The following is a 21,260-nucleotide window of genomic DNA, read 5'->3' as shown; positions in this document are numbered from 1 at the left end:
GCCCAAGCCCTAGCTCATACTGGGTGTTGCTATACATACTAGAGATGGGGAACACCCATAGTTTGGACAGGTTCCTCCAGTTCTATAGGTGACGAATACAAAGTGGTACTTTTTTGAAGGGGTCCACACCCACTAGTGCACAGGGATCATGGCTGGCAGTGCCAAGGATCAAACCTAGGTCATACAAGGCAAAGGGCCTTTACACACTACCTCTGGCCCCCAAAGTGGTTCAGCTTTGTTTTCTGAACTACTATAAGGACATTCTTATTAGCACCTGCCAAGGAGTCTGCAGTATACCTTACTTCCAAAAGGTGGCAACACCTCAGTGACCCAATTTCCTACCTCCTGTCTTCTCAGTAAATTTCTCTACTCCTCCCTCTTGGCCAGAGGGAGTATAACCCAAGGTTGAAAAACACAACAACTGTCTCCAATGACTTAGATTTAATCATCGGAAGCAAACTAAATGGAAAGCTTACAATAGAGAAGAATTACATGTCAGTGCCTTTTGCAAACTGAGCTGGGACAGAAAGGAACTAGGCTGTCCTTCAACCTGATCCCTTCCAAACAAAGACACCCACAGTGTCCATGGTGTCTGGCTTGGGAAGGGGAGACGCTGCTGGCGGTGTGTGTTGAGGTCACCTTGCCGGCCACTCATTCCTGGCCTGCATCAGGGGCCCCCCCTTGCCGGCTATGCTCATCACCCTTCTTTTTGTGGCCGGAGACGATGTCATCGATCCGCAGCAGCAGAACTGCAGTCTAGAAAAAACAAAACACAAAACCCACAGCCCCACGTCAAGAGAGAAGTCTTGTTTTCAGACATAGCACTTAGGCCCTCCCATAGAATTACCATTTTATCTGAAATCTACTGTTTCAGCCTTGGTAAAATGCAGATGGTCCCTACCCAAGGGAGGGCAACTTATGCAATGTCAACTCACCCTTTCTGAGCTAAAGTAAGGAGTGGGGGAGGGAAGAAAGAGTTCCTTGGGAACAAATGCCTTTTAGACCCTCCCCTTCAAGACCGGACCCAGCACACTGACTTGTCTCTGGAAATACCGTGCAAAGCACATCCCTTACGCACTCACCTCCACTGCTGTCTTATATGTTTGTAGCTTCACAGCCAACGGCTCCCAGATGCCCAATTCTTTCATGTCCACCAAAGTACCTGCCTCACCGTTTACACCCCAAGTCTCGCAGTTTTCCTGGGTGTGTTTGGCCTACAGTTGGAGGAAGCAGAAATATTAATTATAAGAATAAAATTTTTGGAGAAAATATGTTGGCAAAGCACACTGAATACAGAACTAAATCCAAATAGGGGCCAGGGATGTTCAGCAATGCACTTGAGAAGCCTGGGCTGAAGCCAGACTTACTGAGAGAGATAAGAGGAAATAGCAGAAATAGGAAACAAAGAACAAACTTAAGAGAATGGCAGAGAGTTCACTCAATAAGCTGAGCATATGCTTTGCATGCAGAAAACTCCCTTTCATCATCAGCACTGCCAAGACTGACCCTTTACTAATACTTGGAAGCAAATGTGGACCAGAACCGAAACCAAATTGTGAGAAAACCGAGAGAAGAGATTTCAAGGTAAAGAACTGAGGAGACCAGGACAGAGATGTGACTCATGCTGTTAGGTCCACACTGCTTTCCGGATCTCATCACAATAGTAGGGAAACTAGGGAGGACTCACCCGAAGGGAAGTAAGGAGACGGATGGTGCTAGCACCACAGTTCTGAATAAGGGTCCGAGGGATGACCTCAAGAGCCTGGGCAACAGCTCGGTATGGCCACTGCTCCACACCAGTCATGGCCTTGGATTTCTCAGTCAAGGCATGGGCCACAGCCATCTCGGAGGCCCCACCCCCTGGCACCAGCTGCGGGTCCAGGAGAACATTACGGCACACCTGCATGGCATCCTGGAGGTTGCGCTCTACCTCCTGGGAACAGAAGCAGAGAGTAGGATGTTAAACACTGCTGACTCAGGCCAGGTCAGGGCATCAAAAAACCAAGGAAGGAGAGAAACCAACCCATGTTGGGCAGGGCAACATTGCTATTATTTGCCTTGGAAAAAAGACACATCGTTTAATTTTTCTTTTGAAGTAAATAGATTTTTTTTTTTTTTTTGCGTCACACCCGGCAATGCACAGGGGTCATTCCTGGCTCATGCACTCAGGAATTACCCCTGGTAGTGCTCAGGGGACCATATGGGATGCTGGGATTCGAACCCGGGTCGGCCGCGTGCAAGGCAAACGCCCTACCCGCTGTGCTATCACTCCAGCCCCTGAAGTAAATAGATTTTTTTTTTTTTTTTGCTTTTTGGGTCACACCTGGCGATGCACAGGGGTTACTCCTGGCTCTGCACTCAGGAATTACCCCTGGCCGTGCTCAGGGGACCATATGGGATGCTGGGATTTGAACCCGGGTCGGCCGCGTGCAAGGCAAACGCCCTACCCGCTGTGCTATCTCTCCAGCTCCCTGAAGTAAATAGATTTTATTCAGAGGTTTCTGAGGGAGGGAGGAAGGGATAAGTGGGAGAGAGAATAGTAAGAATAACGCGCTCAAGAGAGAACGCGGGCTTCTCCAAGGGTGGAGGAAGCTCTACACACATCCTAGCACTGGATACGAAAGCATGAAGGTACACATGTCAAGGGGGGAGATGCAGGCGACACATGTGCTCGGGCACCACATGTGCTTGGCCATGTGGGCACAAGCAGCACATGGGCTCAGGCAGCATATGCGCCCACATCGTTTAATTTTTAAAATCTAAGATTGTGGGGCAATGAAAGTATCATTTTTTGTTTGTTTTGGGATCACACCTGGCAACATTCAGGAACTACTCCCTGGCAGTGCTGGGGGACCATATGGAATGCTGAGGGATCAAACCCAAGTCGGCCACGTGCACAGCAAGCTCCCTACCCTGTGCATGATTTTCTAGGGCCAGAAGTGTCACTCTAACCAAGCAAGTTTTGTCTACTATGCTAGACAAGTGTATCAGCTTCATTCTGTGCTGCCTATGCTACTTGCCTTTTGGGAGAGGGGAGGGATGGGGAAAGAGGAAGCCCACACGCAATAACACTTGGATTACTCCAGGCTTTGCACATAGGAATTATTCCTGGCAGGTCTGAGAGGCCATATGGAGACACCAGGAATTGAACCTGGGTCAACCAAGTGCAAGGCAAAACACCAGATCCACTGTACTATTGCTCCAGCCCCTGGCTGTACTCTTCATGAGAGCTCCCTTAACTTACTAGTGACCTGCTCTTGTGTAAGTTACTTAACGTCACTGAAGAAAAGAATACGGGGGCTGGAGCGATAGCACAGTGGGTAGGGCATTTGCCCTTCACGCGGCTGATCTGGGTTCGATTCCCAGCATCCCATATGGTCCCCCGAGCACCGCCAGGAGTGATTCCTGTGTGCAGAGCCAGGAGTAACCCCTGAGCATTGCCGGGTGTGACCCAAAAAGCTTAAAATTAATTAATTAATTAATAAAAAAAAGAAAAAGAAAAATCATGGGGCCAGAGCAACAGACAGGGCATTTGCCTTTCACACAGCCAACCCCTAAGCATCACCAGGTATGGCTCAAATAACCAACAAACAAACAAAAAAATCTTAAACAGGGGCTGGAGAGATACCACAGCAAGACAGGGTGTTTGCCTTTGCATGCAGTCAACATGGTCACATCAGAAAGTCCCGTAAGCCCCACCAGGAGTGATACCTAAGCAGACAAAGAGCCAGGAATAAGCCCTGAGCATCCCTGGATGTGGCTCAAAAACAAATTAATTAATAGGAGTATGTTTAAACTATAGAAATGTACACTAAAAATACCTCAAATGGTAGATTCACTTATATATATAAAAAAAAAACCCTGCACAATTAGAATCAGTAAAAAAAGAGTATAAGAGGGGCTGGAGCGATAGCACAACGGGTAGGGCATCTGCCTTGCACGCAGCCGACCCGGGTTCAATTCCCAGCATTCCATATGATCCCCTGAGCCCCACCAGGGGTGGTTCCTGAGTGCAGAGCCAGGAGTGACCCCTGTGCATCGCTGGGTGTGACCCAAAAAAGGAAAAAAAGAGTATAAGAGGTATTTGCAGCTATAGATTCAAATAAATAAGCGCTATAAATGGGCAACAGCTATTTGTAGACCCTGTGGGAAACATTAAGGAACAGGAATCATCGAGATCACTCAGCCCCATCTCCGGAGCTGACTCACCGAGAGAATCTCTTTGCTGGCTCCCCGGAGGAGAATGGTGCAGGCCTTCGGGTCTTTGCACTCAGTGATGAATGTAAAGTACTCATCTCCAATCTTCTTGATTTCCAACAGGCCTGCGCCTGTACCAACATCCTCTTCTCTTAGTTCCTCTGGTCGGCTGACTATCCGGGCCCCACAGGCTCTGGAGATTGGTTGGGAAAGACCAGATATTTCAGATATTTTTAGCTAACTCCCCAGAGTCTGTGATGGGGATAAGGACAAAACAAACTGCTATAAATATGCCTGTTTCTAGCATCAATCAAGAGGTCTGGGAAATCTGCTGAAAGACATTTTCAAACATATAAAGGTCAAGCTTCCTTAAAGAATTTTGTAAAAGCACATGCCTTACATATTTGAGGTTCTGAGTTTGATTCTTGGCAATACACGTGTCGCCAACTAATTTGACTCAAAAGTATATTTTGTCACTAAATTTTGTATAGGTTTTTTGTGTAATTTGATGTAGGTTTCCACAGGAAAAGCAAACATTACAAGAACAGTCTGTTGCACACTCTTACCAACAATCTTAAATAACTATTGATTGACTGAAGAGATAGTTCAGGAGTTAAGGCATGAGGATAAACCCAGAAAGACTCCCAGTTGGCATATGATCCTCTGATTACCACCAGAGAAGATCCCTGTGCACAGAGCCAGGAGTGAGCCCTGAATACCACTAGGGTGTGGTCTAAAGTAAAAAAAAAAAGTAAACATGAGTTTTGAAAATAAATGACACATGAGCAAGAACACCAGTGCAGAAGCACTGAATACAATCTAAAGGTGCTCCAATTCATCACAGTCCCAGTGGCAGTGGACCAGCTCCACTGCAGTCAGGCTGAGCATGAAAGCCCCATGACTGAAGTGTGCCATCTGGTGAGCACATGTGTGACCACAGCTACCTCCAATATTTAGGGTTGACCAAAATGTAAGGAAACACAGCAAAATTAGTGCAAACATTAAAACGTGGTTAAATGTGAGAAGGGAAAACCAGATGTGCAATTCTCCAATCAGCAAAACAAAATCACCAAAAGGGCAGAAAAATAAGTGTGTGTGTGGGAAATACAGATTTTAAAACTTTAGTATTAAAAAAAAAAAAAATCTGGGGCTGGAGCGATAGCACAGCGGGTAGGGCGTTTGCCTTGCACTTGGCCGACCCGGGTTCTAATCCCAGCATCCCATATGGTCCCCTGAGCACCGCCAGGGGTAATTCCTGAGTGAAGAGCCAGGAGTAACCCCTGTGCATCACCGGGTGTGACCCAAAAACAAAACAAAACAAAACAAAAATCTAATGGTGTATTAATAGCAACTAAAGATCAACTGAAAGAAACTCACTGATGGTCCTAATTCTGAAAGTTACAAAAGATAACTCTGTAAAGGACTCCTAGTGGCCAAAGCAGCATCAACTTTCTCCTACTGCTTAGAAGAAAGGCCAGGACCACACAAGCCATTATCAGATCTTAGCAGTAGTCCTGAACCATTTTACACCTAAGGACTGACAGTGCAGACCAACAACAGGAAACCATAGGCCTAGAGAAGCTCTGACTACGGTGAACTCTAACCCGTGACTTATTCGATGACCGCATCTTATTCCTCTCCTTTTCAGGTAGAGATGAATGGACAATGAGACTGTCAGATGGAAGCACAGGGGAAAGAACTTTCTACCCTGACATAGTCGACTCACCTGGCAATGCGATTATTGTCTGTCTTTCGGACTCTTCTGATAGCTGTGATGTTGGCCCGCATGAGGTAGTGCTGAGCTAAATCTGCAAGCCCAAAGGTAGAAGTGTCAAGATGGAAGCCGTATTTCCAGAGTTTGGAACTGGTCTTATTATTATTTTTTATTCTTATTGAGGAGGACAAGAAGCGCTGAGGTTCCCTAGGTGATGCTTAGGGACCATATGCAGTGCCTGGGATCAAACCAGTATCAGGGAGGCTGGAGCAATAGCACAGCAGGTAGGGCATTTGCCTTGCACGCGGTCGAACCGGGCTCGATTCCCAGCATCCCATATGGTCCCCTGAGCACTGCCAGGATTGACTCCTGAGTGCAGAGCCAGGAGTAACCCCTGTGCACCACCAGGTGTGACCCAAAAAGAAAAAAAAAAGAAAGAAATTTTAAACCAGTATCAGGACTGGGGAGACAATGGAGGTGCCCTGAGTATATATGAGGATGGCCCAAACAATAGAATAAAATAAAAACTGGGTCAGTGCATGCAAAACAAGCACTTTACTCCCTGGTATTATTTTACTTTTTCCCATTCCCCCAACCCCGTTTTTATTTTTAACAAACCCTGACTTTTGTGCTTATGATTTTTATGCTACACTAACATGGTGGTGGCCATTGGGAGGGGCAGTCACCCCCTTTCACCCAGTCCTACCAGAGATGCCCTTTTCTGTGATGACAACATCAGGCTTCAGTTGGATAATGTCCTCGCACAGCTGCTGGATGTACTCTTCTTCCATTTGGAGAATTCGGGTAAAGTCTTCTTCTCGGGTTATCTCAATGTCAGTCTGTGTGAAAAAAGTTATTCTGATTTAAAGAATTTGGACAGGGTTAAGTTCTTTAGGGTCATCCTAACAACTATGCTCCCTCTGCCTAGCTCTCATCTCAATATCCTAGAAAAGATGTGTCAGGATAATATCAAAGCCAGGGACCACCTTTCTAACCCAGTTTAACTCCAATAAGTCCATTGTTGAATTCCATTCAGTCATCAAGAAAAGAGATTGCTGGGGCTGGAGTATCAATAGCACAGCAGATAGGGCGTTTGCCTTCTACACAGCTGACCTGGGTTCAATTCCCAGCATCCCATATGATCGCCAGGAGTAATTCCTGAGTGCATGAGCCAGGAGTAACCCCTGTGCATCGCCGGGTGTGACCCAAAAAGAAAAAAGACAAAAGAGGGGCTGGAGCGATAGCACAGCGAGTAGGGCGTTTGCCTTGCATGCAGCCAACCTGGGTTCGATTCCCAGCATCCCATATAGTCCCCTGAGCACCGCCAGGAATTATTCCTGAGTGCAGAGCCAGGAGTAACCCCTGAGCATCGTTGGGTGTGACCAAAAAAGCAAAAAAAAAAAAAAAAGATAAAAGAGGGGCTGGAGCAATAGCACAGCGGGTAGGGCGTTTGCCTTGCACGCGGCTGACCCAGGTTCAATTCCCAGCATCCCATATAGTCTCCTGAGCACTGCCAGGAGTAATTCCTGAGTGCAGAGCCAGGAGTAACCCCTGTGCATTGCCAGGTGTGACCCAAAAAAAGAAAAAAAAAAAAAAAAAAAAGAGAGAGAGAAAGAGATACTGTGATCCACCTGTATACTCCAAAGTAGGCCACAGGAAGAAACAAGGCTGGAAGGCAGCCATGATTAAAAAAAAAAAAAAAAAAAGACTGAAAAATGCTGCTTTTGATCCAGCATCTGTAAAATGGAACTCAAAATCAACTTTTGTTTTGTTTGGGTGAACACACCTAGCAGTGTTCAGGGATCCCTCCTGGCCGTGTTTGGGAAATCATATGTGATGCTGGGGATCTAATCTGGGTACACCAGGCAAGCAAAGCAAATATCTTATCCTACCTGTGTAATGTATCTCTGGCCCCCCAAATCAACTGTTTTAAAAGATTATTTTAAACAGTAAAGATTCTACATGAAAGTCAGTTACGGAGACAATGTAATAACTGTACCTTTTATTTCCCCTCTTCACGTTAATATAATTTTGGTATTTGGGCTACTGGCAGTGCTCAGGGGCAAGGCTGAGGAACTATATGCGGTGCTGGGAATCAGAGTTGGGTGCATGCAAGGAAGCACCTACCTCTGTACTCTCTGGCCAATCAATGCAGTCAAAAGATCTCATGAACTCTTAGGGAACAGGCAGAAACCTCACCTGACTTTCTCCTTTCTTGTATTCCAGAGAAGAATCCAGCAGCACGATGCGAGGGTTCTTGATATAGCGCCGCATTCGTGGATGGGTCACGTCCTTATTAATCATGACTCCACGCAAGACACAGGAGTCCTCAATGATGCCTCCAGGTATCTGAGCAAGAGATTTTTGTTCAATCAAGTAAGACTATTATTAGCTCCTTCCCTAGTCATTCACCCTTCCCAAATGACTTCTAATTTCAGACTTCCAAAGTATGTTTTACCCATAAACTTCCAATATCAAACAGTTCTCACGCATCTATGACCCTAACAACAAATATGAAGGTCAGCTGAAAGTCACAGAAAGTCAATGACCACAAAAATTTAGAGGGGATCAGATTGCTATTTCCTGGACCAAGGAAGGGGGGGAAGGGGGGAACACACACACAACAGAATTTTTAGGGTTGGGGCTCCATCTACTGGCCATAGCTATTTGTGCTATTACTTTGGGGAAGAGGTGACACTCTAGGAGACTTTGTGAAGTTAGGAGGACTGAGACTGTCAAATGCAAAGCATGTGTTTAAAGCATAGAGCTTTGAGGGCCAGGTACTGTTCACGAGTAGAGCTCTTGCCCTGCATGTGAGGATGTGGGGTAAAAAAATCTTAGGGCCAGAAAAATAGCTCAAAAGATTGAGCAATGCTATGCATGCAGGAAGCCTGGGATCGATCCCTGGTAACTGCAAGGTCTCTGAAGCATTGCCAGGAGCAACCACCCTAAAAGATAGCTTTGCGTTCTTCCTACCCATACTCTTAAAATTTTTTTTTTGGGGGAAGTCACACCCTCTGGTGCTGAGGGCCTAGTTCTGGCTCAGTGCCAGGGACCCAAATTGGGATTGGCCACATGCAAGGTTAAGTTCCTTAACCCTTATACTATCTCTCTGGCCCCCGTTGCTAATTTTCAATATTTAAGAAATCGAACAGTGGGGCTGGAGTGATAGCACAGCAGGTAGGGCATTTGCCTTGCACGCGGCCGACCCGGGTTTGAATCCCACCATCCCATATAGTCAGTCTCCTGAGCACCACCAGGGGTGGTTCCTGAGTGCACAGCCAGGAGTAATCCCTGTGCATTGCCAGGTGTGACCCAAAAAGAAAAAAAATATCAGAGTGGGGCTGGAGTGATAGTACAGCAGGCAGGGCATTTAACTTGCCCAGGTTCAATCCCTGGCACCTGATCTGTTCCCCAAGCACCGCCAGGAGTAATTCCTCAGTGCAGAGCCAGGAGTAACCCCTGAGCATTGCTGGGTGTGACCCAAAAAGCCAAAAAAAAAAAAAAAAAAAAAAAAAAAAAAAAAAAAGAAATAGAAGAGTTTGAGAACGTCATTTGGGACTTATTAGTAATACTCTCTGAAGCTCACGTATATCTGAAGCAAACGTGACACAAATGCATCAACATGAAGACACTAATCCCTTTCCCAAGAGCATCCACTGTATGAAAACCTTCCATTTCTTGGCAAGTATTCCCGTCACACAAAAACAGTAATTCAAAAAAATATGTGCACGCCCATGTTCATTGCAGTGTCAAATACAATAATTAGCATAAGTATAATGACAGATCCAGGTTCGATTCCTCCGCTCCCCCAGAGAACCCGGCAAGCTACCAAGATTATCTCGTCCGCACGGCAGAGCCTGGCAAACTACCCCTGGCGTATTGGATATGCCCAAAACAGTAACAACAAGTCTCACAATGGAAACGTTACTGGTGCCCACTCGAGAAAATCAATGAGTAATGGGATGACAGTGATACAGTGATAATGACAGATGAATGGATTAAGCAATTGTGGCACAGGGGTCACTTAATACAGTGGCTAAAACACTTAATCCGGGTTCAATCCTAGCACCCCATATGGTCCCCCCAGCCATGATCCCTGAGCACAGAGCAAGGAATAAGCCCTGAGCACAGATGGAGGTGGCCTCAAAACAAACAAAACAAAAATGTGTGGTACAGATATACAATTGAATGCTATGTAGTTACAAAGATAAAATGAAAGCTTCTCTGCAACTGGGATGCAACAGGAAGGGAATCATGTTAAGCAAGTTTAAATGAAAAACAAATAGCAAAGTATCTCATTCATCTGTAGTTTATAGTAAAACAAACAAACAAACAAAGCCAGGGAATAAACTGTATCAGATGATGACAAACCCTTGGCTTCGATGACAAAATTAAGATTTCCAATCTGTGGAGGAAGAAAAGTGTGTGTGTGTTTGTGTGTGTACGTGTATGGGGGGGGGTGTTGTGCGCACTTGGGTGGTGGCGAAAGTGTGATGACTTTATATCAAAATCATTAAACTGAACACTACTGTAACCATTTTACCTAAACTACACTAAAAATTAAAACATAAATAATATATAAACCTGGGCCAGAACAATAGTACAGCAGGTAAGGAGCTTGCCTAGCAAGCAGTCAACCCAGGTTTTATCCCCAGCACCACAAAGGGTCCCTGAGCCCTACAAGGAATGATCCTTGGGCACAACCCAGGTGTGGCCCCCCCAAAAAGAATGAGTAAAATATTTATTCACAAACTGGGTAATTCATACTACAAAATGTTTCTGAAGTACTAATTAGACATTTACCTTTTCCACCTTCGCATATTTCTTGATGTCAATCTCTTTCCGACCATTCTCCTCAAATTGTACAGTTTTGACAGCATCCAGAGCAATGCTGGAAGCCAAAGAGGACCAGCGACTGATTGCTTTGGTCGTGATGGAACTGTTGATGATGTTCAGCATCATGTCTCGGTTATTGACGTCAACAGGGGAACTGGAGTAAAGAAAAAACAGACAGTATGTTTAGCAGGAATTTTGGATATTAGGAGGGGGAAAAAAATCCCTCATCTATAACTCAGTGACTTTACAGTGGGTTAAGAGATAAAACTAGTGATCAAAAAATGATATGGGGGCGGGGCCGGAGCGATAGCACAGCGGGTAGGGCGTTTGCCTTGCACGCGGCCGACCCGGGTTCGATCCCCGGCATCCCATATGGTCCCCCCAGCACCGCCAGGAGTAATTCCTGAGTGCAAAGCCAGGAGTAACCCCTGAGCATCGCTGGGTGTGACCCAAAAAGCAAATAAAATAAAATAAAATAAAAAATAGAATGATACATTCTTTAAAAAAAAAAAAAAAAGATATGGGGGGCTGGAGCAATAGCACAACGGGTAGGGCGTTTGCCTTGCACGCTGCCGGCCCAGGTTCAAATCCCAGCAAGATAATACAACAGGTAAGGCATCGCACATTTCTAACCTGGGTTCAATCTATGGCACCCAGTATGGTACCCCAAGCCCCTCCAGGAATGATTCCTGACTGCAGAGCCAAGAATAAGTCCTGAGTACTGCCAGGCACAGCCACAAACAAAATAAGACATCTAAGGGGGCTGGAACAACAGTACAAAGGGGAGGGTGCTTGTCTTGCACACAACTGACCTGGGTTCGATGCTTGGCATCCCATATAGTCCCCTGGGCACCACCAGGAATAATTCCTGAAGACAGTGCCAGGAATAAGCCTGACCAACCCCAGGTGTGCCCCCTCCACCAAAAACAAAAGACATCCAACGGGACTGGAAGATGGCTCAAGGGATTAGAGTGAACGGTCTATATGCAAGAGCCCTGGATCTGATCCCTAGCACCATACAGTCTCTCAGGCAGTCAGCAATTGCTCCTAAGCACCTCCAGGTGTGGCCCCAAAACATAATAGAAGACATCAAGTATTGTCCATTCCTCTGCCTTTCAGCAGCTTACAACTAACCCATCCTTGGAAGTAAACTCAGATTTCTAGACAATCTGCTTCCATATCCAGAAACTTTCTACATGAGCTTATAGGAAAATAATTTGTCCTTTACCTCCCTGCTTCAGTCTAACACATCCCAGTATCTATAATTTTCTTTTCTTTCTTTCTTTCTTTTTTTTTTTTTTGCTTTTTTTTGGGTCACACCCAGCGATGCACAGGGGTTACTCCTGGTTCTACACTCAGGAATTACTCCTGGCGGTGCTCAGGGGACCACATGGGATGCTGGGATTCAAACCCGGGTCGGCCGCGTGCAAGGCAAATGCCCTACCCACTGTGCTATCACTCCAGCCTCCAGTATCTATTAATTTTCATAAAGATGTTTTGTTTAGGGGGGGTGGGGGCACACCTGGTCACCTGGTAATTCTCAGAGCTTACTCCTGGCCTTGAACTCAGGGATCACTTCTGGAGGGCCGGGGGAACCGCTAGTAATGCTGGGGTCAAACCTAGGCTGGTCACATGCAAGAAAAAAGCCCTACCCACTGTACTATCTCTCCAGCCCTACCTACATTTTGTCTTTTGTGGTGCCAAAGGATTATCCTTAAAACCTTATCCCATAATTAGTAAATTCTCAAGAATTTCTCTTGAGGGCTGGAGGAACACCCCCCCACACACACACATACCTCTATGTAGAATTTTTTTTTTTTTTGCTTTTAGGGTAACACCCAGTGATGCTCAGGAGTTACTCCTGGTTCATGCATGCAGGAGTTACTCCTAGCAGTGCTTGGGGGACCATATGGGATTCTGGGAATCGAACCTGGATCAACCGTGTGCAAGGCAAACACCCTACTCGCTGTGCTATCGCTCCAGCCCCCTATCTAGCATCTTAATAGTTTATCACCAAATTTTATTTACAGTTTTAGTTTGATCTCTCCATACAGTGAGACTTTAGAACAGAAGCTTCCAAAATTATTTGACTGCCCCTTTCCAAGTCAAAAAGAAAGAAAAAAAGAACCATCTAGCAATCCCCTAGAAATTTGCTTTTGGGCAACAACCAGCAGTGTTCAGGGCTTTCTCTTGACTCTACTCTCAAGGATCACTCCAGGGATCAAACCCAGATCAACTGCACGCAAGGCAAATACTCTACCCACTATACATTTTTCTGGAAGCCCCTAGAAATCTACCTTAAGGCTCCTCATCCGCCCTTTCATTCACCTGCCAACCCCCAATTTAGAAACTTACAGTCATAAAATGAAGCCTTAAGATATCCAGATAACATCTTGTTCAAATTTCCCATTTGGACCAAAAGATAGTACAGGGTTTAATAAGGCACTTGCTTTGCATGCATTCAACCCTGTTTTTTTTTTTTTTTTTTTTTTTCCGAGGGGGTGCTTTTTGGGTCATATCTGGCAATACTCAGGAGTGACTCCTGGCTCTGCACTCAGGAATGGCTCCTGGTGGTGCTCAAAGGACCTTATGGGATGCCGGAGATCACACTCAGGTTAGCTGTGTGCAAGGCAAATGCACTCCAGCCCAGCCAACCCTGACTTAATTGCAAGCACCACATATAGTTCCTAGAGGCGTTCCAGAACTGAACCTTGAGCACAGAATAAGGAATAAGCCCTGAGCACTGCTGGTATGGACCCACCCCCCAAAAAAATCCCTGCCCTCTCCATTAATATATTGCTAAAATTCTATTTATAACATGAGCTAAGGTACAAAATATGCCATCAGTTATTGACTTAACAGATTTATGTAAGGCAAGAGGTTCCAAATCATCTAAGATTTTTTGCTTTTTTCTATAAAAAGACAAACTTTCTAACAAATTTGCTCCACACAAATATAAAACTTTCTGGCAACTTGAAACCACTGGGCAAGACAACATAAAACTTAATTAATTTAAGTACCCAAGCACCCACCCATGTGCAGAACACTACTTTTTTCTTAGGGGAAGAGTCTGGGCAGCACCTGGCACTGCACAGCAGCTATTCCTGTTCTGGTTATTCTTGCACTGTGCTCAAGAGACCACAGATGGTGCTGGGAATTCAAATCAGGTCTGGCCACCTGCAGAGAAATGCCTTCACCCCTAGATTATCTCTCTGGCCCTATTTTTTTTTTTTCAAGCTTTTGGGCCATAGTCAATGATACACAAAGGGACCATGTGGTGCTGGGGCTCCCACACGCAAAATGTGCTCAGCTATTTTCTCCCAGGTCCCTTTCCAAATTTTTATTTCCCTTACATGCTTTCCTTTGCTTTGCTGTTTCCCCTTGCAAAGTAACTCCGTGGTATAAATCACTCCACAATTTCTGTGATATGCCTGATCTTCCCCACCCCTGTGAACAATTCAGTCCTCCATATTTTAAATACCCCATTTCTGCCCCTTCGGCTCCCGCCGAACCCTGCCATACCTGATTTTCTTCAGAGTGCCAATCATGTCATCCAGTGCTTTGCGGTAGGCACTGATCACCACTGTTGGGTGCATCTGCTGCTCCAGAAAATGCTCTGCCACAGAGAGCATCTCCCCCGCTGAAAAAGGACACAAACATCTTGTTTAAAAGAGCATGTGAACATGAAGGAAAGCTCATTATGCTTTTAAAATTACATTATCTTTATCCCTAAAAGTAGATTCATCAAAGGCATGCTACTTGGCTGTCCAAATTTTAAACTTTATACAAGTCAATAAAGAAAATATTTCAAGAGGGGCTGGAGCGATAGTACAGCGGGCAGGGCATTTGCCTTGCACACAGCCAACCCGGGTTCGATTCCCAGCATCCCACATGGTTCCCCAGCATCTCCAGGAGTAATTCCTGAGTGCAAAGCCAGGAGGAACCCCTGTGCATCGCCGGTGTGACCCAAAAGGCAAAACAAAAACAACAACAACAACAATAACACCAAAAAACCCTTCAAGTGATTATTTTTTCGGGGGCGAGGGGGTAGAGAGGGGATACCAGGGCCACACTTGGGTGATTATGCAGTTCATCCATGTGGTATCAGGTCTTCCGCATGCAAAGTATATGAGCTATCTCTATTATCCCTGTTTATTTTAAATAAAGGCCACTACCAGGAATATTAAGCCTAGAAGTATGAGTCTGATGGTTTGATACTCAGGGAGCTGGTACCCACCAGAAAAGGGCATGGGATGCCAGGGACTGAAACCAGGGCCCCGCACTTGCTAAGTACAGGCTAACGCCTGTACTTGAGCCATATTCTAGGCCCCTATATCAGATATTCTAAATTAGCAAAGAAGGCTCTTAGGGTCTAATTTTTGATACCGGTTTTTTAGTTTTCAGGTTTCAGTATTTTGTTTTTATGTCACACCCAGCAGTGCTCAGGGATCACTCCTGGTAGAGCTCAGGAGAAAGTATGTGGTACTGGGGATAAATGCAAGATAAATCTTGCATGGGTCAGCCATGTACAAGGCCAGCACCCTACGCACTATGCTAACACTTCCAGCTCCTAGATTTCAGTTGAAACCACACCTGGTCATGCTCAGAATTAAACCACTGTTCACCACAGGCAATGTTTTAAATTTGTCATATCTGGCCGTGTGATAGTAGCTTTCAAAATATACACGAAAAGAATGGCCGAGGGGCCGGAGCATAGCACAGCGGGTAGGGCATTTGCCTTGCACACAGCCAACCCGGGTTCGATCACCGGCATCCCATATGGTCCCCCAAGCACTGCCAGGAGTAATTCCTGAATGCAAAGCCAGGAGTAACCCCTGAGCATCGCTGGGTGTGACCCAAAAAGAAAAAAAAAAAAAAAGAATGGCCGAGAGAACAGCAAGAATAGGGAGCTTGCTGTGAATGTGGCTGACCCAAGTCACCCTTATGGTCCCCTGAGCAAAATGCCAGGAGTGACCCCCTAAGCATAGAGCCAGGAATAAGCCCAGAGCACAGCCGGGTGTAGCCCAAATACACACAAAATAAACAAATATAGATTACAGAGGGGCCACAGAGATAGTACAGTGGGCTTCCCCTGCACATAGATGACCTGGGTTCCCCATATGATCACTGATGAACTCAGTGATCCCTGAGTGCATAATGATTATGCACTCAGGGTGTGCCTAGAACAAACAAACTAAAAAAGAGAAAAGTTCTTTTTGGCAAGAATCTTCACACGTCAATGTGGTTTTCCTTACCCATCTCCAGTTTTCCCCTTACCAAGAATAATTACTGATGTTGTCCCATCTCCAACTTCTTCATCCTGTGTCCGGCTAATTTCAATCATGGACTTGGCTGCTGGATGTTGGACTTGAATCTGAAAAGTTTAAATCTTCATTAAATCAATGTTACCTCTAGGACTATTCTATTTTCCTTCAGTTTTTAGGCTCTAACCCCAAAGTACTCAGAGGACTTGACTTTGTAGTGCAGGGATCAGTCCCAGGCTCCAGCTATCAATGTGTGAGTCCCAGCCTTTTTAGTTATTTCCTGGCCCCTTGACTGTAATTTGTTTTGCTTTAATTTGGGGGCTACACTGGCAATGCTCCAAATCAAACTTGGATCTCAAACATGTAAGTCAAGTGCTCTAATGCTAAGTCACATTCCTAGCCCCTAAACTTTTAACCTTCTTCAAGATAGAACACGATCTTTTAGTCTATTAGTATCATTGCTGTGGTTAAACAGTGCCCTCCAGAACAAAACTAGACACAAAATTCCAAATGCTGGGAAGTGATGAAGACTATATTTAGATATAAAATCTCTGCGGGTGTAATCTTGGTGATCTCCGTTAGAAAGGCCCCAAATCCAACCACTGGTGCCCTTATATAATCATAAAAGACAATATTCTTAACAATTGAGTTTACATGCCAAAGAATGCCACCAGCAGCTAGGAGAAAAGATTGCTCCCAAAATTCTTTTTGTTTTTGGGCCACACTGGTGGTGCTCGAGGGCTCTGTACTGAGGAATTACTACTGGCAGTGCTCAAGGGAGCATGACTCCTGGAATACTAGGGAACGAACCCAGGTTGGCCACATGAAAGGCAAATACCCTACCTGCTATACTATCTCTCCATTCTCTCCCTAAATTCTTTTTTATTTTGGCTTTTTGGGTCACACCTGGCAATGCTCAGGGGTTACTACTGGCTCTGCACTCAGGAACTAGTATTGGTGCTCGGGGGACCAAAAGGGATACCAGAGATTGAATCTGGGGTCAGTCACATGGTAGGCATACGCCCTAGCCACAGTACTATCCCTCCAGCCCCCTCCCTAAGTTCTTCAGAAGGAACATGACCTTAACACCTGACTTGAGACTTTCATCCTCGAGACTATATGGAATATTATTTTTCTATGTGAAGCCACTCAGATTGGTTCTTACTGTCTCAGTGATCACACCCAGGCACATCTTGCACACAAGACAGGCACTTACCCCAAGCACAATTCCGGCCAGTTTGGGAATTTCTAGCAGCCTTAAAATACTACTTATCAGGGCTGGAGCAATAGCACAGTGGGTAGGGCATTTGCCTTGCACGTGGCCAACCTGGGTTCAATTCCCAGCAACCCATACGGTCCCCTGAGCACCGCCAGGGGTGATTCCTGAGTGCAAAGCCAGGAGTAACCCCTGTGCATCGCTGGATATGACCCAAAACAAAACAAAAAAACCAAAAAACAACACTACTCATCTGCCTCATCTATCTTATATCATTTTGTGGGCACTTTTGAAGTCTGAGAAACAAAATGAAAAGCCATACCTCTCGGAGAATAGCATTGCCATCATTGGTCATCACAATGCCTCCCATTGGGTCCAAAAGCATCTGAGACAAAAGCAAAAGGTACATTATTATTTCAGATAACCTGGAAAGTAAACCTATAGTTTGAGAGTTTCAGTAAAATATTAGCTTACCTTCATCATGGACTTGGGCCCCAAACATGTTCGAATGATATCTGCAATAGTCTAATGGAAAAAAACAGACATATAAACCCTCATCAGAAGCCAGGATAAGCATTTTAGGGAAAGGCACATGAATAACAAACAAAACCAGGGTTTCTTTTTTTTTTTTTTTTCTTTTTGGGTCACACCCAGCAATGCTCAGGGGTTACTCCTGGCTTTGCACTCAGAAATTACTCCTGGCAGTGCTTGGGGGACCATATGGGATGCCGGGGATCGAACCCGGGTCGGCCGCGTGCAAGGCAAACGCCTTACCCGCTGTGCTATCGCTCCGGCCCCAAAAACCAGGGTTTCAATGATGATACTTTATTTTTTGCTTTTTAACTTACACCCAGCGATGACAGGGATTACTCCTGGCGGTGCTCGGTGAACCATATGGGATGCTGGGAATCGAACCTGGGTCAGCTGCGTGCAAGGAAAACGCCCTACCTGCTGTGCTATCGCTCCAACCCCCATAATACTTTTAAAGCGGAAAACCCCAAATTCATTTCGTTTACCATCCCCTTGTATCACTCTTTGTATCTCCAGTGTCCCCCTGATAATACAAAGTGCCCCCATTTGCACCAGAAGTTATTACTGCCATCCTGGATACCCCTTATTCCATAGAAAAGCTGCTTAAAGGAAACACTGCTCTAGAGAAAGCAAGCAAATTCTTCCTCTTTAGGAATGCTTTAGGTAGAAACTACTTCTCAAGGAGGGAAAATGTTGCTTCCAAGAAGTCCAAGTAACTTGAAGCCCACAATACTTCTTTCCACTGACAGTGCTCTGCATACATACATGCAACAGCAGATCTACGGCTAATTTATTTCAGAGAACTACTGAATACCTCTCCTGTACCTACAGCAGGCACTAGGGATACAAACGGGAATATAATCCTTCCCCTCAAGTAATTTGGTCTAGTTTGGGAGACAACAGAATATGTACTGGAAAAAAAGGTCAATATCTAATCTCAACATCAACATCTAAACAAAGAGAGAACAAGAGAACTGGTACTTGAGGGTAAACTACTATAAATACTTAAAAAGATGAGTTACCGGGGCTGGAGTGATAGCACAGCGGGTAGGGCGTTTGCCTTGCACGCGGCCGACCCGGGTTCAAATCCCAGCATCCCATATGGTCCCCTGAGCACCGCCAGGGGTGATTCCTGAGTGCATGAGCCAGGAGTGACCCCTGAGCATCGCCGGGTGTGACCCAAAAAGCAAAAAAAAAAAAAAAAAAAAAAAAAAAAAAAAGATGAGTTACCTTGGCGGCATTAATGTTTCCAGATTGAACTTTCCTTCCAGATTCCCGCTTTGTGTTCTGGCCTAAAACAGATAAAACCGAAGGCAAGGGCTGGAGAGAGTACAGCAGACAGGGTGCTTGACTTGCATGCAGCAGATTCAGGTTCAACCCCCAGCACCTCATATGGGTCCTCAAAGCCTTGTCAAGAGCAATCTCTGAGTACAGAGCCAAGAAGCCCTAGGCACTGCTAGATGGGGCCTCAAGACAGAAAGGCAGAAAGAGGCAATGGTTATTCAAGATTGTCCCATTGTATACAAAGATATTAATTCTCTAATCTTTGAAAACATAGTTTCAGATGTCTAAATACAGATTAAAAACCTGCCAATCCTTCTACTATAAGTAACTAGTTATTATCAGTTGCCTGTTATAAGAAAAATAGAGGCCAGTAAGGGTAGTGCCAAGGACAGATGGAACCCAGAGCTGGGAGTAGAAACCAATTCATCAATGAGACCAACCAAAGCTACTGAACAGAAACAAGTACTTATGGCTACTTCTATACTTTGTGCTTCTATTAACACTAAAAATTCATAATGCTTTATTTTTGGAACCATAATTCTAACTTTCCCACTAGCCACTCATGAATCCACACCAAGAATTCATAACCTCAGCCTCAACTCAACAGTAAACTAACCTTAGCTTTAAGAACAAAAAGATCCTCAACGGGCTATAACCACCATCCACCTGCCCCTAAAAGGAACATCAACTAGTGCCTTATATAAAAAGGTAATTTGGGGTTCTTATTTTCCTTCTCGGGAAGCAGATTCACACCAAAAGTTAAAGTACAATCAGTGAGAGGCCCCACCCCCCATAAGGACATTCTCAAAAGTGCTCCATACACTTTTATATGCACGACACAGGCACCCCCAGCTCAAATATAGGAGAATGCAGGGATTACCCACTTAGCATCAGTAATAACGGACTAGTACTTACAGGGAACTGAACTGGCCACAGCCATCAATGCCAGGGGCTTCAGAATGCACCACTGCCCCAGGGATGGAGACGGGCGGTGTTCCCAATCACATCAAGCTACTTTCCCTCTCTCTCTAATGCTGCAGCCCCCCACCTTTAAACCTGTGAGTTTCCCATCCATCTAACCCCTTCGAACCCAGACACCACTCTAGAAAGTGGTGCGGAGGATCTTTACGAGCTCTTATTTTAGGGGACTAATTATTTATTTAAATCCTGCTGACCTCTTTGCTGAATCCCTAATAATCGTTTTTTTATCGGTTTACGTGATTCCCCGCCCCCCCCCCTTTCCGATAGTTATTTCCCCGGCGGAGTGAATAATGGAGACACTCTGGGAACAGCCTTCTGTGAGGAGCAATTAGTAAAGAGAGGAGGTGGCCCTCACCACCAGAGGGGACTCTGGCGACTGGAGACGACGGTGCAGGGAACCCCGGGAGGAAAAAATCCCGTCTAAGGAGCTGGGACGGGAAGTGGTGGAACTCTGAGCACGGGAACCCCAGGGGGCTGCTACCCCGAGGTCCGGTGTCCCGGGACACGGTTCGCCGCCCGGCGTACCCTCCTGGGTGCAATTTTCCCGCTTGGCTCACTCGATCCCGAGTCAACCGAGAAACCCGATCATGCCGAGCCGCACGCGGCCACGCTCTCATCACGCCACCCGGCCGCCGCCACTCGCTGCGCCCCGGCCACGGCGAGCATCCGGGCGCGGCACCAACGCCCTTGCTCGGCCCATGAAGCGCCCAGAGGCCTCGGGACGGAGCGGGGCGGGGGACGAGGACGGGAGCCCCCCGGCGGGACGGGGTTTCCTGAGGGACGGGGGCCGGGAGGAACCGGGGCTCGGCGAAACCATGGCCCGTCTGCGGCGTCGGGGAAGGCAGCGGGCCGGCAGCGGCTCAGGGAGAAGGCGAAAAGTGAGGGAAGAGGCGTCCGAAACGTGGACAATGACTTGGAAGGCGCCGGTGGCCGGGCCAGGGCGGGACTGGGGCTACGCTGGGAAGTGTGGCGAGGAAGTGGAAGAGGGGATCCCCTCCCCGCCTTTCCCCACAACTCACTGAGCACGAGCACGGGACGATGGCCCATCATGGCGGCGCGATGCAGAGCCGGGTACCCAGAGCCGAAGGAACCGGCAGAACCTTCTGGAGAGAGAGAACCACAGAGAAGCCAGAAAAACGCTGCCTCCTCGGAGCTTACACCTAACCCGCTACCCTCCGGGGCCGCCGCCAATCACCGCGCCCACCTCGAGGAATGGCAGGAAAATGAGCCAATG

At 46.2% G+C, this 21,260-nt stretch overlaps 1 protein-coding gene across 1 annotated transcript; it reads right to left on the bottom strand.

The window, feature by feature from the left end:
- Positions 1–426: 426 nt before the first annotated feature.
- Positions 427–21,203, bottom strand: CCT3 (chaperonin containing TCP1 subunit 3). The gene is made up of 14 exons (XM_055140372.1): positions 21,046–21,203; positions 18,992–19,053; positions 17,705–17,755; positions 17,553–17,615; positions 16,028–16,124; positions 14,273–14,390; positions 10,718–10,904; positions 8,111–8,260; positions 6,618–6,750; positions 5,924–6,005; positions 4,210–4,390; positions 1,688–1,933; positions 1,083–1,214; positions 427–756 (listed from the first exon to the last, which is right to left on the bottom strand). The coding sequence occupies exons 1-14, from the start codon at positions 21,074–21,076 to the stop codon at positions 652–654; spliced, it is 1,638 nt and encodes a 545-aa protein (XP_054996347.1). The 5' UTR covers positions 21,077–21,203; the 3' UTR covers positions 427–651.
- Between the last annotated feature and the right edge of the window lie 57 nt (positions 21,204–21,260).

The sequence above is a fragment of the Sorex araneus genome, chromosome 5, assembly GCF_027595985.1.
Source record: "Sorex araneus isolate mSorAra2 chromosome 5, mSorAra2.pri, whole genome shotgun sequence".
NCBI classification, from domain to species: Eukaryota; Metazoa; Chordata; class Mammalia; order Eulipotyphla; family Soricidae; genus Sorex; species Sorex araneus.
This window is presented reverse-complemented; position numbering and strand designations above follow the sequence as displayed.

Bases quoted from the DNA above. Each gene is read 5' to 3' on its own strand.
- CCT3 (XM_055140372.1), bottom strand. From the start codon at position 21,076: ATGATGGGCCATCGTCCCGTGCTCGTGCTCA. The intron at 10,905-14,272 runs GTATGGCAGGGT...TCTTTACTCCAG, and splicing joins GGCACTCTGAAGAAAATCAG to TTCCCCTGTTGACGTCAATA. The intron at 6,006-6,617 runs GTAGGACTGGGT...TTGGGCTTGCAG, and splicing joins CACAGAAAAGGGCATCTCTG to ATTTAGCTCAGCACTACCTC.